General features: G+C 40.1%; 1 protein-coding gene across 5 annotated transcripts in view; it reads right to left on the reverse strand.

The window, feature by feature from the left end:
- Positions 1-343: 343 nt before the first annotated feature.
- rps6kc1 (ribosomal protein S6 kinase polypeptide 1) overlaps positions 344-17,303 on the reverse strand; it is a 178,060-nt gene continuing 161,100 nt past the window's right edge. For 2 of the 5 annotated variants that reach the window (XR_011886824.1, XR_011886826.1), the window contains 3 exons: positions 13,338-13,445; positions 11,431-11,726; positions 345-5,766 (listed from right to left, as the gene is read on the reverse strand). Coding sequence is in view for 2 of the 5 variants with exons in the window: in XM_072265149.1 (XP_072121250.1) it covers positions 11,649-11,726; positions 13,338-13,445 (186 nt within the window). In the remaining 3 variants the exon portion in view is untranslated. Of the gene's footprint in view, positions 5,767-10,625; positions 11,727-12,896; positions 13,446-17,303 lie in introns of those variants that run through there. The other 3 variants (XR_011886825.1, XM_072265149.1, XM_072265150.1) reach the window with 3 other exon arrangements.

The following is a 17,303-nucleotide window of genomic DNA, read 5'->3' on the forward strand; positions in this document are numbered from 1 at the left end:
CAGTCATATAGACATTTAAAACATGTTAACTGATGAAGAATAAACATAAGTTTATAAAAAGAGCACACTAAAATACTTCTGCAAACAAATCGAAATAAATAAATCAAGAAGTAAACCGATGATACTGATTAATCTAAAATAATTTTAGATGCCAATCTTGGTAATTTTTTAAGCAGAAGGGTTGTTGAGTTATATTCCTGTAGAGCCCAGTTTTTCTACTTAGTAAATGTAATACATAGGAAAGTAGTGTTAATAACTGTCATCTATAGCAAAAAGGAATAATGACCATTTAGCTTTTTTTTAAAGATAGCTTTATTGCATAAAAGCAGTTGAAGGAATTAAGATAAAATATTCATGACTTGTTAAATGTTTATCAAGAACAATTCATGCTGAATTAATAAAAATGCTGTGCAAGTTGGAAATCTGAACAAAGAGCAGAAAATGCTAGAAACAGTGCATCAGGCAGAGCATCTGTGGAGAGAAGTAACCAGATGAAGGGTTATGCATGAAATGCTAACTGGTCACTTCTCTACAGATGCAGTGTCCGATTCACTGGGTGTTCCAGAACTCTCCGCATTTGTTTCATGTTGAATGGCATGAGGGAGGAATAAGTGGTTAGATCTGGCACTAATGGTTAACTATGAGGGAAGATCTTGATCATTACAACAGCAGGGAAATTGGAACAATAAGTAAAATACATGAAAGTAAGATGAAGAAATCCCTAAATAGCTTCAGGATTATTGGTAACACCAACGGTACAGTGTTGCCGATATTTGTATTGTCACAAACGTGAATTGTTTAAAATATTTATTCTGCAACAATTTGATTCCTTCTCTCGTTCAGTGAAAGGCTTTTTTAATGCAAAGAGGCAATTCTTCAAAAAAAAGTAAACAGTTTTATTGAGGATTCACCAGTTTTGGTATAATTAATAGAAAATTAATTTATATTTAATTTTGCAAATTTCTGGAGAAGATTAATTCTTATATTTTAGCCAATAATCATATAATATGAATTACCAGAATATGCTGACAAATTACCCAGTTCATTCTAGTGTGCTTAAACCTTTCGCATTGAACAACAATTATAAATTATTCATCTACTACTTAGGCCTCCAATCATACAATATATTCCTTTTATACATGCATTTTTCTGAGCATTAATGTGAGGTTTTACAATATTGTCCATTGTATCCTGCTTCCCAGAAAATACCTTGCCAAAACTCATATGTTCTCCTCCTCCTCAGTAATGTTATACACCACCTACCTAACTGGAAGCCCTTCCTTCTCAATTTTCCTACATCCCACATATCAAAAGTAATAACATCTACAACTTGACACATCCATCAAACTTCCAAGAAATTTAAGACACTGGAAATTTCTTTGTGATTTCACCTTCTTTTCCTCCATATCTTTGACATATTTGGCCGAAATTATCTCCACGGACATTCTCCAGTGGCAGCTAGGGAAGTTTGGCAAAAATTCCAAATGCATCCGCAAAAGTAAATATAACATAAAACATAAGAACGCAAAGAAAGAGTTGACCATATGGTTCCTTAAGCCTTCTCTGCCTTTCAGTAAGATGGTGGCCAATCTGAACTTTAGCCCCAATACCATTTCCTTCCTACTCTACTTCTGCCTCAGTTTTCTGGTGTCCATAAAACCACTTACCCAAAACTTTGTTTCCCATGCATTTAAAAAAAAAAGACAGGAGTGGGCTATTCAGCTCTTTGAGTCCATTTGGCTCTTCACAAGTTAATCAACTAACTCAGCACCACATACCTGCCTTATTCCAGGCCCCCTGACTCCTTCAATATCCCACATTTTGTTTACATGCAATTAATGAGTGGGCCGCCTTGGGTCTCCACTCTAAAGAGATTGACCACCCATTGAGAGAAGAGATTTCTTTTTATATCAGTTCTCAATGGCTTCCCTCTTAATTTGAGACTGACTCGCTGCCCCAAAGCCCTTCCCACTTCTACTCTGTTGACATCTCTAAGAATTTTGTGTATTTCACCTCCCATTCTTCTAAATTGTAGAGAATAGGAGCCTAGCCTACTCAATCTCTCATCAAGTGACAGACTTGCTATCCCAGGAACCAGCCTTGTGAATCTTTGCTGAAATCCCTCTACAGCAAATACATCCTTTTTTTCAGTTAAGGAGACCACAATTGTACATAATACACCCTGTGTGGTCTCACCAAGTTCCTATATAATTGTGGTGAGATATCTTTACTCTTGTACTTGTCTCATAACGAAAACCAATATAACATTTGCTTTCCTAATTGCCTTCTGCACTGGCATATTGGCCTTTTTTTTAAAAAAAAGAGGGCTCCAGGTACATTGAACATCAATGTTTCCCTATTTCTCACTATTTACCAATCAGCCTTTTTTTTTTGCTGAAGTAGACAAACCTTACATTTTGTAACTGAAGCACAAACAATTTATCCCTTTCTATTCCCTCAGGCCATGTTGTTACCAATGCACTTGGGTTGTCAATAATCTTGAGAGCTTCCAGCATTCTCCTCATTACTCAAATTCCCACTTGCCATCAGTAAACATAGTCCACTAAACCAACTACTGATATACAGTACTGTAGAATCGTAATAGTTATCCAGGGGCCATCAATCCCTGCTGTACATCTCCAGTCTTTATCACTTATTCCTCTCCCCCAAAAGTACGTGTTCTAACTTTATTCACCAACCTGCTGCATGCCAGGTTATAGAAAATCTTCTGAGAATCTCAGTCAACATCATCCCCTCATTCTCTGCTAAGTACATTCTCAAAGAATTCTGGTATTTTAGTTGAACTTGCTTTCCCTTTCATAATCAAAGGTTGACTTTAAATGTCTTGATTTTACATAATCAAGCATAGTTTCCAACATTTTATCAACTACCAATGACAGAAACTCCATTTTTTCCTCTCATTCCCTCTGAAACAGAGGAGTCTCATTTGCTAAGCTCCAATCTGCATTAAACATTCCACTGGAAGATGATAACCAGAACATTCATCATCTCCACAGACACCTTTTATAAAACTTTGTGATGCAGATCATCAAGTCCTTGGGATTTACCAGATCCTAGAATCTTTAGCTTTTTGTAGCATTTCAGAATCAGGTTTAATATCACTCGCATAATTAAAATACATGATAAATAAATATAGAGAAAAAACTGAATTAAAGTATATATATATAAAATAATTACATTAAAAATAAGTGCTAAAAAAAAACAGAAATAAAAAGTAGTGAGGTGGCATTCATGGGTTCAATGTCCACTTAGAAATCAGACGGCAGAGGGGAAGAAGCTGTTCCTGAATCGCAGAGTGTGTGTCTTCAGGCTTCTGTACCTCCTTCCAACAGTAACAATGACAAGAGGGCATGTTCTGGGTGGTGGGGGTCCTTAATGATGGATGTCACCTTCTTAAGGCACCGCTCCTTGAAGATGTCTCGGATACTACGGAACAGTACCCATGATGGAGCTGACTAATTTTACAACTTTCTGCAACTTACTTCAATCTTGTGCAATAACCCTTGCCTCCCACCCCCCGCCCCCAATACCAGACAGTGATGGAGCTAGTCAGAATGCTCTCCGCGGTATACTTGTAGAAGTTTTCATGTGTCTTAGTCAACAAACCAAATCTCCTCAAACTCTGAATGAAATATTGCCACTCTCTTGCCTTCTTTATAACTGCATCAGTATGTTCACTACTAACATTAATTTATTTCCTCATTTTTATGAATTTTCCTCACTTCTAGTACTGTCCTTAATTCTCCTTTAATCAATTTCTTTTCTGTCAAGGTAATTAGATAATTTTCATTTACTACTATTTATGCTTTTAATTCCTTCACATTACCATGGATGCAGCATGTATTTAAATATACGTAATGGTATTTAAATTGACCTTGTGACCTGGTTTCCATGCTCCAATTTGCTGTTTCTCTTTGTTTCTGCGGTAAACCACTCATATCCTTGGGCCTTCTCTGCCAGTCAATAAGATCGTGGTTGAACCTCTACTTCAATGGCACTTCCCTGCACTAACCCCATATCCCACTCCTCCCTTAATCTTTCAACTATTTGCCCTGAATATACTCACAAGACTGAAACTGCCATCACTTTCCTGGGTAGTGAATTCCAGAGATTCACCACACACTAGTAGGAACCCCCAGAAATGAGAAACATTTCATATGTGATTTAAGTTATTTTCAATAACCAGGACTTTTAGTTTCACATTTGAGAAATATTCTATGCTTTAATTAGTTTAAAACATGGTTGTGTCAGCTAGCATATGAAAATAGAATCACTGAGGAAGCAAATGATTTTGCAAATCAGGAAAACCTGAATTATACAGTAAAGCTGCATCAGCTCCAACAGCAGTTTTCTGAATAAAATCTATTGGTTTTCTCATTAAAGCAGCATGATCTTTTTTCCCCTGAGCATAAAACTGCCACTTTTGCATTCCACTCTGAATGTACAATAAATGGCCTACTAAATGGGGTAAAGAGATGAAAGAGGCGGTAATGTAGATTAAACATAAAAATTTTCTGTGTTATATTCTCAGAGGTGAGAGACAATCAAACATTTAGCTCAAGGTTAGGGTGCAATTTGCCACAGGAATGAAATATTCTTCAACTTTGATAATTGTCCTGCTTGTCACTTTGGATAATTTCTCCTTCAACTTCTGGGTTAAACCAGGCTTTGGTGCTCATTAAGGTGAAGTCAATAGTAAACAAGATGCTAACATTTTATTGGTCAGAAATTTTGAGTCAAGTACTAAGTGGACTGGCACAGTGCCAAGTGTTTTCTTTATAATCTTGATATTAAACCCTAAATACAAAGGGAAAAGGGTCATCCTGATGCCGCAGCAGAGTATTTCCATTATCAACCATGACCATCTGGCACTGAAATTGGCAAACATTTGGTGCAGATTTTGTTGTGAATTCCAGTTCGCTGAACCGATGTTGAGTCTGGCAGCAACCGGCTCTGTGTGTAACCCCTAACAACAAGCAATGGGAGGGATATGAAACTCTATACTTACACAAGGCAATCTCACGCTGCATGGCAAGTAAGATCTGGAGTTCTTTCCAAATTTTACAGTTACAGTAGCATAAATTTTATTTATAATCATTACAATTTGTTCAACTTGATAGTCCTAAGTGGAAATAGGACTGTCCTGCAAGAAAATGTTTATATCAAATATGTGGGAATATAACAGCATATATTATTTTATATTAAGTAATTTTGAGGAGGTGGTGTTGCGCCTTTTTGAAATTGATGCTTCAGGTGGCAAGGTTGTGCCTACATTACTATGTGGAACTCTTTAAGAGCTGTTTGATACCAATAAATTACCCTGCTACGCCATATTAAAGGCCCACACAAATAAATCTACAAAAGCTGGAAATAAATAAAATATGCTGGAAACACAAAATCAGAATGGAGAAAGAGTCTACAACCTGAAATGTTAACTGATTCTCTTACCACAGATGCTGCCTGGTGACCTGGTTGTTTTCAGTGCTTTCTGCTTTTATTTTACATGGGAGGTTGTACATTTGCAAACTGGTCTGACTATCTCAGCGGGTGTAGGTGTGGGGAATGCAGATTCTTCGCTGGATGGGGCAGGAGGTACCTAGAGATGTAATAGGTGAGTGGGTGGTTTGTGAGGTAGTTCTCAACATCCGCTGCTTTTGCTCAGCTTTTTGTGATTCCAGTGCATGGACTCATGGTTTCCAGTAACATCCAGAAAGCTCCTCTTCTCTGTCTTCAGGCAGGGATTCCCTGGAGAGGGTAAAAATATAGTGTTTCTTTAATTCATCCTTGAAATTCATTCTCAAATCTGATTTAAGACCAGCCAGCAAAAATTTAAATGTTTATATAGTGCAGATGTGGCATCCTGCACCATTTTTAAAAATGTACATTCAATTCCCGCAAGAGGAACACTCTGCATCTGCGCAAGTAGGTATGTGTGCTACTGTGTCCTGAGCAATAGTATCAGAGTTCCAGACAGTGATAGGTCCAAAGCCTCCTTGAAGAAATGCAACATCTTTCCTCTCTCTTCCTGGTAATTTCTTCCCATGCCAGACTTCAGAAGTGTCTGGTGTTGATGCTGCCTGAAACTCAGCTGTTATTGTTCACATATGCCTGATTGTACAGATGCAGAATGCTCCTCTTGCAGAAATTGACTATCAAATGTTTAAACAGTACAAGAGGCAAAATGTCTGTGCTGCCTAAGCATTTAAATGGATTGCTGGCAGCTCTTAAATCAAATTTGAGAATGTATTAGATTTAAACTTACTGTTGAAACCAATGTTGCAAAAGATTATGTACTCCAGAAGGAACACACTGATCTCTCATGAGTCGGGTGGAGATTTAGACACCAGGACGGAAGTTGGTTTAGGCCTGCTTTTGGGCCTCAACTCAGTACACTGAAACCAGACACATCCAAGTATGAAAACCAGGAGAAGAATGGAAGTTGCTTTAGTAGACTCTTTGCATTAGCAAATGTACTTGTGTCAGGACATTAACAACAGGGTTCACGGCAGTACCTGGTGCTTGAAGGATCCCGGAGAAAATATGATGTCTCTAATGCCAATGAATGGTCTTTATTCTTTTTCAAAATTGTTACCTACCTCTCATTGGTTGCTTTGAAAGCTGAACAATCCCAAGGAGAAAAGAGAAAATAAAGGGGGATTAAAGGGTAGAGGGGAGTGTCACTGGAAGTCTGACTGTCAGGTTGGAGACTGCCTAGTTAGAATGCTCCTCATGGTGCACAATACTTCACTGTTAGTATTATCTCACATGCAAATCGCATTCCAAACCTGTGCATACAGTAAATGTTTCCAATTTCTGGACACAAACTTTTTGCATTATAAATATCAAGCTACTAAATCAGAAAGTTAAAAATTAATAGATAGTATAATCTGATGGCTCATTTCCAGTCTTTAAATTCCACTTGTGAGTTCAATCTGAAAACCTCTGCATTTCTGCCTATTTTCCATGGCTGTGAAATCAAAAAGTAAATTGGTTAATCAGCCTTAACAAACTTAGTTACAAGTATTAAGATTTATTAAACTAATTACAGGTAAAATGAACTTGTAAATTTAAGTTCAAGTTTAATTGTCATCCAACCATACATGCATACCCATGAATAACTCCAAACAAAACCGTGTTCCTCCAGGGGCCAAGGAACAAACACTGTACCAACAACCATACACAGTACAAGGCACAGGCAGCACACATAAGGTAGCAGTAACATACAGAAAAATATATAATATAGCCCTAGACCCTGAGTGTCATGTCCTGTAGATTGATGATGTGTGGATGTTATCAGCAAGAACAAGCCCACAGCAATCTGATCATCACGTGCTGGTGCATCCACAGATGAATGCAGTCCAGCTTGTCTTCCACCCAGCGAACACTGGAAGGCAGCACTGATGGGAGGCTACAGCCCCCAAACCAACACGGACTGCAGCATGCCCACCATGCCTCTGCTCTCTCCCACACTGCCTCCGGCGCATCTCCCCTGGGCAGCTGCAATAGTAGGCCCTGAGGCATGGGGGCCTGGTCCGCAGTACAACCGTGGCCATGCAGATCCCCCGTTGTTGCTCCTGTTAATAAGCCAGTGACCTGGACTTGCAGTATTCTACATTACCACAAGAAAAACGTCCAAGACAATTACTTGCACCGTCTGTTAGACTGCGCACCAACTCCCTCGCCTTCGTATAGCGGATGGCAATACTGTCAGCACGAAATCCAGCTCCTCCGCTATTGAGCAACGCGCTAGTGGGGGGTAGAATGTGATGTTTTTAATATCCAGTAGTGTCCTGCGATCGTAAAATAAAGATGTAAAGGATGAACAATGGTACTTTTGGTTAGGCCCAGAGTGGCTGCTGTGACCATGTGCACCGCCATCTTGAATGTAACTTGTTAGATAAATGAGAAATTCATTGGCAGGCATGCACATTATCATTTCGAAGTAGAGGGTAATAACATGTTCTCCCCTCCTGAAAATGTTGCTGTCTATAGGTCATCAGTAGGGTAATTAGCAGAACTAGCTCGGATACAGAGTCGCCAGGTTACACAAGTCATGTGTTTGTAGAATTACATTTCTGATGTGAACAGCCAGTGAAATAAAGGGAAGCAGAGCTGATCGAGAAATTGTCACATACCATCATGCACATGTGAGTGATGTCCAGGAGGAACATTTGAAAATGTAATGAATAACTGTCCTTATGTTACTAATAATATTTGTTTTTTATAAGTAAAACAAATTAAAATAGTAACTCCGCAAGTCAGGCAGCACCTATGGAGTGAATAAACAGTTGGCGTTTCAGGCTGAGACCTTTTATCAAGACTGCAAGGAAGGGGGACAGAAGCCAAAATAAGAAGGTGGAGGGAGGGGAAGGAGGGACAAGTTGGCAGGTGATAGGTGAAACCAGGTGAAGGGGAAAGATGGGAGGGTGGGTAGGGGAGGGGGGGTGAAGTAAGATGGTGATAGTTGGAAAAGGTAAAGGGCTGAAGAAGGTAGCATCTGAAAGGAGAGTATAGACCATGGAGGAGAGGGATAATGGCATGTGAGAAAGGAAAGGCTGAAAGAGGAACTAGAATAGGGAATACCTTCCTCTTCAAAGTTTCCCTTCCACCAGTACTGATGCTGCCCTCCCTGCATCTCCTCCATTTCCCACACATTTGTCCTTACCCCACGCCGCCACCATAACAGGGACAGAATTCCCCTTGTCCTTACCTATCACCGCACTAGCCTCTGTACCCAGCAATCATTCTCTGTAATCTCCCCCATCTACAAAGGGATCCTACCAGTCATTCCATTCTTATCTCACCCATTCTCCACTTTACATATGGATGGCTCTCTATGTGACTCCCTCGTCCACCTGTCCCTCCTCACTGACCTCCCACCTGGCGCTCATCCATGCAAGCGTGACAAGTGCTACACCTGTCCCTAAACCTACTCCCTCACCATCACAAACTGCCTTTCCTGGTAAGGCAACACTTCACCTGCGACTGTGCCAGGGTCATCCACTATATCTGGTGCTCCAAGTATGACCTCCTCTACATCAGTGAGACCCCATATATACTGGGGGTCTGCTTTGTCGAGCACCTTCGCTTCATCCACTGCAAAAGGCGTGATTTCTCTGTGGCCATCCATTTCAACTTGACTTCCCAATCCCAATCCCAATCCCATTCTCATTCCCATTCCCATTCCAAGGCCTCCTCTACTGCCACACAGGTTGGAGGAGCAACACCTCATATTCCATCTGGTAGCCAACCTGGTGGCATGAATATTGATTACTCTAATTTCTGCTAATTTCTTCGCCCTTCCCCTTCTTTTTTTTTCCATTCCCCATTCTGGTTCCTCTCTTGGCCCTTCTCCTCCCAGTTCTCACTTCATCCCACTCCCCCACCCACCCACCTTCCCACTCACCTAATTTTACTTACTACCTGCCAGCTTGTACTTTTTCCCCTCCCCCCACCTTTTTATTCTGACTTCTGCCCCCTTCATTTCCAGACTTGACGAAGGGCCTCGGCCCAAAACATCAACTGTTCCTTCCTCTCCATAGACGCTACCTGACTTGCTGAGTTACTCCAGCATTTTGTGTGCTCGAGATTTCTGCCAAATCTCTTGTTCAAAGATCAAAGTAAATTTATTTTCAAAGCACATATATGTCACCATATACAACCTAGAAATTCATTTTCTTGCAGGCATGCTTAATAAATCCAAGAACCATAATAGAATCAACAAAAGGCCACCCTCAGAAGAGCGGGCAAATAAACAATGTGCAAAAGACAATTCATAGTCATAGTCATACTTTATTGATCCCAGGGGGAAACTGGTTTTCGTTACAGTTGCACCATAAATAATGAACAGTAATAGAACCATAAATAGTTAAATAGTAATATGTAAATTATGTCAGTAAATTATGAAATAAGTCCAGGACCAGCCTATCGGCACAGGGTGTCTGACCCTCCAACGGAGGAGTTGTAAAGTTTGATGGCCACAGGCAGGAATGACTTCCTATGACGCTCTGTGCTGCATCTTGGAGGAATGAGTCTCTGGCTGAATGTACTCCTGTGCCCAACCAGTACATTATGTAGTGGATGGGAGACATTGACCAAGATGGCATGCAACTTAGACAGCATCCTCTTTTCAGACACCACCGTCAGAGAGTCCAGTTCCATCCCCACAACGTCACTGGCCTTACGAATAGGTTTGTTGATTCTGTTGGTATCTGCTACCCTCAGCCTGCTGCCCCAGCACACAACAGCAGAAGTACAGACGGTTCTGACCCTTCTTGTAGACAGCCTCAGTGTTCTTTGACCAGTTACAAAAAGAGCTGTCTCTACTTCCTGAGGAGACTGAGGTCCTTTAACATCTGCCGGACGATGCTGAGGATGTTCTACGAGTCTGTGGTGGCCAGTGCTATCATGGTTGCTGTTGTGTGCTGGGGCAGCAGGCTGAGGGTAGCAGACACCAACAGAATCAACAAACTTATTCTTAAGGCCAGTGATGTTGTGGGGATGGAACTGGACTCTCTCACGGTGGTGTCTGAAAAGAGGATGCTGTCTAAGTTGCATGCCATCTTGGTCAATGTCTCCCATCCACTACATAATGTATTGGGTGGACACAGGAGTACATTCAGCCAGAGACTCAAATAATAATACAAAATAAATAAACAATAGCTCTCAGGAATATGAGATGAAGAGTCCTTGAAAGAGAATCTATAGGTTGTGGGAACAGTTTAGTGATGGAGCAAGAGAGGTTGAGTGAAGTTATCCACTCCGGTTCAGGGGGAATAACTGATCCTGAATCTGCTGGTGTAAGTCCTGAGCCTCCTGTACCTTCTTCCTGATGCCAGCAGTGAGAAGCGAGGGGGCGGTGGGGGGGGCCTGAATATTGCTGCTGCTTTCCTGTGACAGCGCTCCATATAGATGTGCTGAATGGAGGGGAGGATTTTGCCCATGATAGACTTTATATCTTCATATTATGCCACTATATCTATAAACGATAATGAATCCATAAATTGTCATACTTGGCTGGAGATCAAGTAACTGGGTCAGTAGGGCATGACAATTCCAATGAAAAGCTACTATATTCCAGTGTTGAAGCTATGGCTATCTTTGCTGAGGATTTCTAGGACCATCACTCTCTTGGAATATTGGATGATTTTCTGGTACATGCATTTGCTTCTTATTCTGCATAATACCACATAGATTTTAAAGACTTAAAATACCTTTTAATAGGCACTTCAGTAGTTGGGACCATGCTGTCTTACCCAGGAAGCAAACATAAACCTGGTGGGACCAGTCTCTCATCTCATAACCAGTGGATAACAATGTGAAAAGTAGTTCTCCAAGAGAACATTAATTCATAGTTTCTTCAGAAAGAGCCAACAATGAGTGATTTGCAAAAACAAAAAGCATTCTTGCCTGAAATTGAGGATGAGTCTCATTTGGGCTGGTGGCTTAGTGGCATCAGCGCTGGACTTTGGAGCAAAGGCTCCCAAGTTCGAATCCAGCTGGTTCCCTTGCACGTTTTCCATCCGTGCTGGGTTGAGCGTCGAGCTAGCAACTCGGCCCCGTAAAAATAGGAAAACCTGCTAAAAAAACGCCGTAAAATGACAGCGTCCCGATGACTCCACTCGAAGTTAAGGGCTTTCTTCTTCTTCTTCTTTCTTCGGAAAGAGCCAACGACAAGTGATTTGCAAAACCAAAAGCATTCTTGCCTGAAATTGAGGATGAGTCTCATTTTTATATCAGCATAGGAGTTTAACATGCTAACAAAACCACATCTGGCCAGGAAAGCATAAAGTAAGACCCAGTGCCTGAAGTAAAATAATATTCCATTATGTCAGCCATAATAACCCTTAGCAAAATGAGCAGAGTTTTCAGAAACACAATAGTTAGATTGAAGATGTGAGAGTGCTAGAAAGGATGCAGAGAGGATTCACTGGGATATTGCCTAAGATGCACAGTTTCAGTTGTGTGAAGAAACTGGATAGTTAGGTCTGTTTTCCCTGGAGTAAAGAAGGTTGCAGAGTCATGGCTGAGGTCTATTAAATTTAAAAGGGTGTAGATTGGGTAGACTTTTCACTATATCAAAGATAGATGAAACTAAGAAGATATAAGGGTTTATTCCACATTGTATCTCAATAAATAAAAAAATAAATATAATTTGGGCAAGATACACGAGATTTGAGGGAAGTTTTTTTTGCACTACAAAGTGACAAGTAAACTGGAACACAGTGCCTGTGTGTGTCACTAATGACATTTAACAAGTATTTAAACAAATACTTAAGTCATCAGGCACAGAAGGCCAAGGTCCAGTGGTGGAACATGGGATTAATAGAGATGGGGGCCCACTGGTTGGTGCTCATGAGGTGAACCAAATGGCCTGTTTCCCTTCTGAATGATTCTGTAAATTACTGGTGCAAAATTATACAAGGATTTGATTGCAACTAAAACTAAATTTGTTATCCCAAGTTATATGCTCACACAAAGATCTTAAGAATTATTTACTCTTAATTTGGCTAAATTGTTCATTCCTGTATGAAAGATGACAAACACAACATGGCTTTTCTTAGCACGGATCTGAAATTAAATTTCGGAAAATAAAAGGCATTGATAACCTATTAAGTAATCACGTCTCCAAAGGTAATTGTGAGTTTAGCCCTTAAAGCTGATAATTACTCAGCTCCAGTAATTCCAGATGTGACTGCATTTCTGAACTTGGTTGATGTTGTATGTGTATGAAGTAATACTGCTTTAATTTTGGACTGCTGCAATAGTATATGCATTTAATTTCTTAAATATGTTTTCATCAGGAATTCATTTTCAAAATGCACTGTAAAGAAAAACATTACGTCTTTAGGAAAAACAGAGATATCCATTGTAGGTAATTTGTCAACTATTTTATTAAGTTGGTTCTAATCTATACCCTGCAATTCATTGGTTCATGTAGTAGGAGTCGTAATTAATAACAATGATCAGCAGAAATTACCCTCATTAGGAATAGACTAATTTCAATATGTTACAGCACCACAAACTCTGTTCTATAAATAAATATAGTACATTACTCTCCTTTTCCAGTCTGGCTGTATCTGCCTATTTTATACACACCTATTCACAGAATATAATAATTGCCGATTCTGATATCTAAAACACAGCACCTGAGTCAATTGTAATGCAGACTCAAACAATGAAATATACCAACAAAAATTCAATTGCACCACTTTGCCCGATGTCAGTTACACAGTTCATATCTCAGATGGTTGACAGCCTGGGATTCACCCCCAGTACAATGCTGGTTAGTGCAGTAATGATGAAGTTTCACTTGCATTTGTTACTCTGGACCAGTCCACTGTGTGGAAGAATGGGTGCGATTTGATGTCTTCAACACCTGACACACTGGCACCAAGTCTCTCACTGGGATTATACTGCAAAAGCTAAAGATAATTAAAATTATGAGATACATCCCTCATCTGAAATTATTATGCAGATACAATTTAAGCAAACAGTACATTTATAATGATTTTCCTGATCCTGCTCATCACTTAAAACAAACCTCAACCTCAAATAACCTCAAAAGTCATTAGTTCAACAATTTCTGTTGTCATTCTTAACCATGGTGGAAAGGGTCGTGCAGGAGAGTTACATGGGTACATTAGGTTCCAAAACAATTCCTCACCTGCCAGTGCTTTAATTGAAGCCACTGTCATATTTACAATGCACTTAGTTAGGAACAGAAAGTACAATTTACATCTAACCTCTTGGATCCCTGCGCATAATTCATCATGAAAATTTCCTTGACAGATTTTATCTTTACTGGTAAAATATACAACAATCATCAGCTTATTCTCCTTCACGAATCCAGAAGATCTGCCAAAGTTACCCCCACCTCATTCCTCCCTATCCCACGCTATCTCCCTAAACCTATTCCTTTTACAAATAATTTGCAGCCGAATTGAAGCCCAAAGGTCAACTAGAGGTCCAGATTGAAGCCCAAAGGTCAATCAGAGGTTTGGATCAAATCACAAACACCAACTGGAGGTCCAGATCAAAAGCTGGAGCCCCATGTCTGCGATTCTCTGCGAGTCCACTGGATAGGTCAGGACCCAGTGTTTCTGAATCCAGAGTCAGCTGGCTGGAGACCAAAGGTGGCTAGTCCTGGGGTGAGAGGACAGTGTATTTGTGTTAGTGGGTGGACGGGAGGGAGAAATGGGACTTGTTTCGCAGTTGTTTCTCTGTTGCTTGGTATGTTCTGTTATGTTGTGTTCTGCGTTGTTCTGCTGAGCATTGTGGCCATGCTATGTTGGTGCTGAAATGTGTGGTGACACTTGCGAACTGCCCCCAGCTCATCCTAGGTTACTCAAACCATAAACAAGAGAAAATCTGCAAATGCTGGAAATCCGAGCAACACACACAAAACGCTGGAGGAAACCAGCAGGCCAGGCAACATCTGTGGAAAAAAGCACAGTCGACATTTCAAGCCTAAACCCTTCAGCAGGACTGCAGGAAAAAACACTGAGGAGTAGATTTGAAAGGTGGGGGGGGGGGGGGAGGGAGAGATAAACACCAAGTGATAGGTGAAACTTGGAGGAAGAGGGATGAAGCAAAGAGCTAGGAAGTTGATTGGTGAAACAGACAGAAGGCCATGGAAGAAAGAAAAAGGTGGTGGGGGGGGGGGGGGGGAAGCACCAGAGGAGGAGATGGGCGGGCAAGGAGATAACATGAGAGAAGGAAGAGGGGATGGGAAATGGTGAAGGGAGGCATTACTGGAAGTTCGTGAAATCAATGTTCATGCCATCAGGTTGGAGGCTACCCAAACGGAACATGAGGTGTTGTTCCTCCAACCTAAGTGTGGCCTCATCACAACAGTGGAGTAGGATGGCCATATCAGAATAGGAATGCGAAGTGGAATTAAAATGGGTGGTCACTGGGAGATCCCTCTTGTTTTGATGGACGAAGCATAGATGCTTGGCAAAGCAGTCCCCCAATCAACAATCCCTCCCCACCGATCACCCTCTTAGCACTTACCCTTGCAAGCGGAACAAGTGCTGCACCTGCCCTACACCTCCTCCCTCGCTACCATTCAGGGCCCCAAACAACACTTCACCTGTCAGTCTGTTGGGGTCATTAACTGTGTTTGGTGCTTCTGGTGTGGCTTCCTGTATATCAGTGAGACCCAATGTAGATTGGGAGACCTCTTCTTTTTTCTATAGATGCTGCCTGGTCTGCTGAGTTCCACCAGCATTTCGTGTGTGTTGTTCATCCCAGGGCATGTTGGTTTTTAACGCAAATGACACATTTCACAGTATGTTTCGATGTAGATGTGCTAATAAATGTGAATCTGAATCAGCTTGGATAATTCATCATAATATCATGGAATGGTTACAGGAGAAGGCCACTCATACCACTGAGCATTGAGTCTTTACCAGCTTCTAACCAAGCAACTCACTTGTACTTTCTGTCGCTGGACCCCCTCCTTGTGGACTTGAAAACATTTATTCACCATATAATTATCCAACTCCCTCCTGGACGCCACAATGGGATGTGCCTCTGATCATCTGCTGGCAGTGCACTCTAAATGTACTCGCAAAAAGGTCCATTCTTACTAGTGTAACATCTGTGGTATTCAGATCTTGAGCCCTCCAACAGAGAGGATCAGCCTCCCACTTTCCACTCTGTCTAGACTTATCACTGTACTTGTTGGTCAAATCTCCCCTCAATATTTTCTTTAAAGTAAACCACCCTATAATCTTCCATTACAATTATAGTATTTAAGTACCCAGAAACCATTCTTGGATATTGTTCCTGGATCCCCACACATCCTTCGTACAACATGGCAACAGAAGTGCACGCAATACTCTACTGATAAAGATTTGATCAGGAATGTTAATATTAACTGACTATTCAACATATCCTGTGACTTTCAATTTCTGCACACATAACACCAGGCCAGTGCACTCCTGAACCCTTTTTAGAATAAATCCCTTTTTTCTCGATAGTCTCTCTTCATTCTTCCTACTTCATATTTCTACACATTAAACTCATCTGCTTTGCTTTTCTGCCCATTTCACCAGTCAGTCTATATCTCGCTGCAATCCAATACTATCCTCCACACCAGCCAGGTTTTGTGTCGTGCACAAACACTGAAATTGTGCATTAACTTGACTTTACCTTAGCAGACATTACAGACAATAATTGTAGATATCAGAATATACTATTTAAAAACAATCTTTCAGTCACCCACTTGCACCCTCATTTTGTTCTATACTCATTAGCATTTTTCCCTGTTTCTGTGGAGAAGTCCAGTCATCACTATACTGGAGGTTTTTATCAACTTGTGGATTACTATAATTACAAGCACTTCATACCCTACTACATTAAACTCAACTTCAATACTTAATTATATGCAGTGTTATAAGCAAACAATTCAGATCATACATCAAATTATAACCAATTCCACTCAAGACCAAGTAGGACTTTGCAACCTTCTCTGGGGATAAACATTTTCACTCTTATTGTTTTGCTAAATCATTTAAATTAATAATTAAAATAAGGAAGAAAACAATTTATTCTTCTTAAATATTTTACTTAAGTTTATAATAAATGATATTCAAAGCATTCAAAAATTTACACGTTCCAAAATATTATACAACAACATTTTTAGGAATTGGAAAAAATCAAAAATTGTGTTTTTTGTGATTACATCCATACATTAAATACTAAAATTAAAGTAGAGCCAACCACAAAGAACTACATAAACACCTGAAAAAATAGGGAGCATATCAATGCTTATTAAAAATTTCATTTCTCCTATAGTAGTTGATTAAGTGCAATTTGCTGTACTTGCTAAATAAGCTCAGTTATTTGTATGTTTTACCAGTAGAAGAGTAGTCAAGAATGCCACATCTGTTGCATTCCAGTATGGAATTCACTTTATTTCAGGTAGGTATACATAAGAAATATCCTTCACTTACTCAAGACAGAGAAACAATTCTTTCAACATGCCACAATGATTCTTAGACACAAAGATTTTGTGCAGGAGTTAAGAATTAAATTTGCCTTGCACGCTCATAGCAGAAAACTGGGTTAATCAAAATCATCCTCATGTCGACCATCCACTAAGATATGGTCACGAACACACATCATCTGATCTAAATAATAAGAACAATTTTGTTTGATGTTCAGATAGAAAATTATAAATGGCATTACTTGAGAGAATTAAATTTCAAAATGTTTCATCGTACAGTCAGTCATGATAGCTTAATTGTCGAAATCAGAAAGCTGTCACTTCAAGT

Source organism: Mobula birostris, chromosome 8 (genome assembly GCF_030028105.1).
Source record: "Mobula birostris isolate sMobBir1 chromosome 8, sMobBir1.hap1, whole genome shotgun sequence".
In the NCBI taxonomy this organism is placed as follows: domain Eukaryota; kingdom Metazoa; phylum Chordata; class Chondrichthyes; order Myliobatiformes; family Myliobatidae; genus Mobula; species Mobula birostris.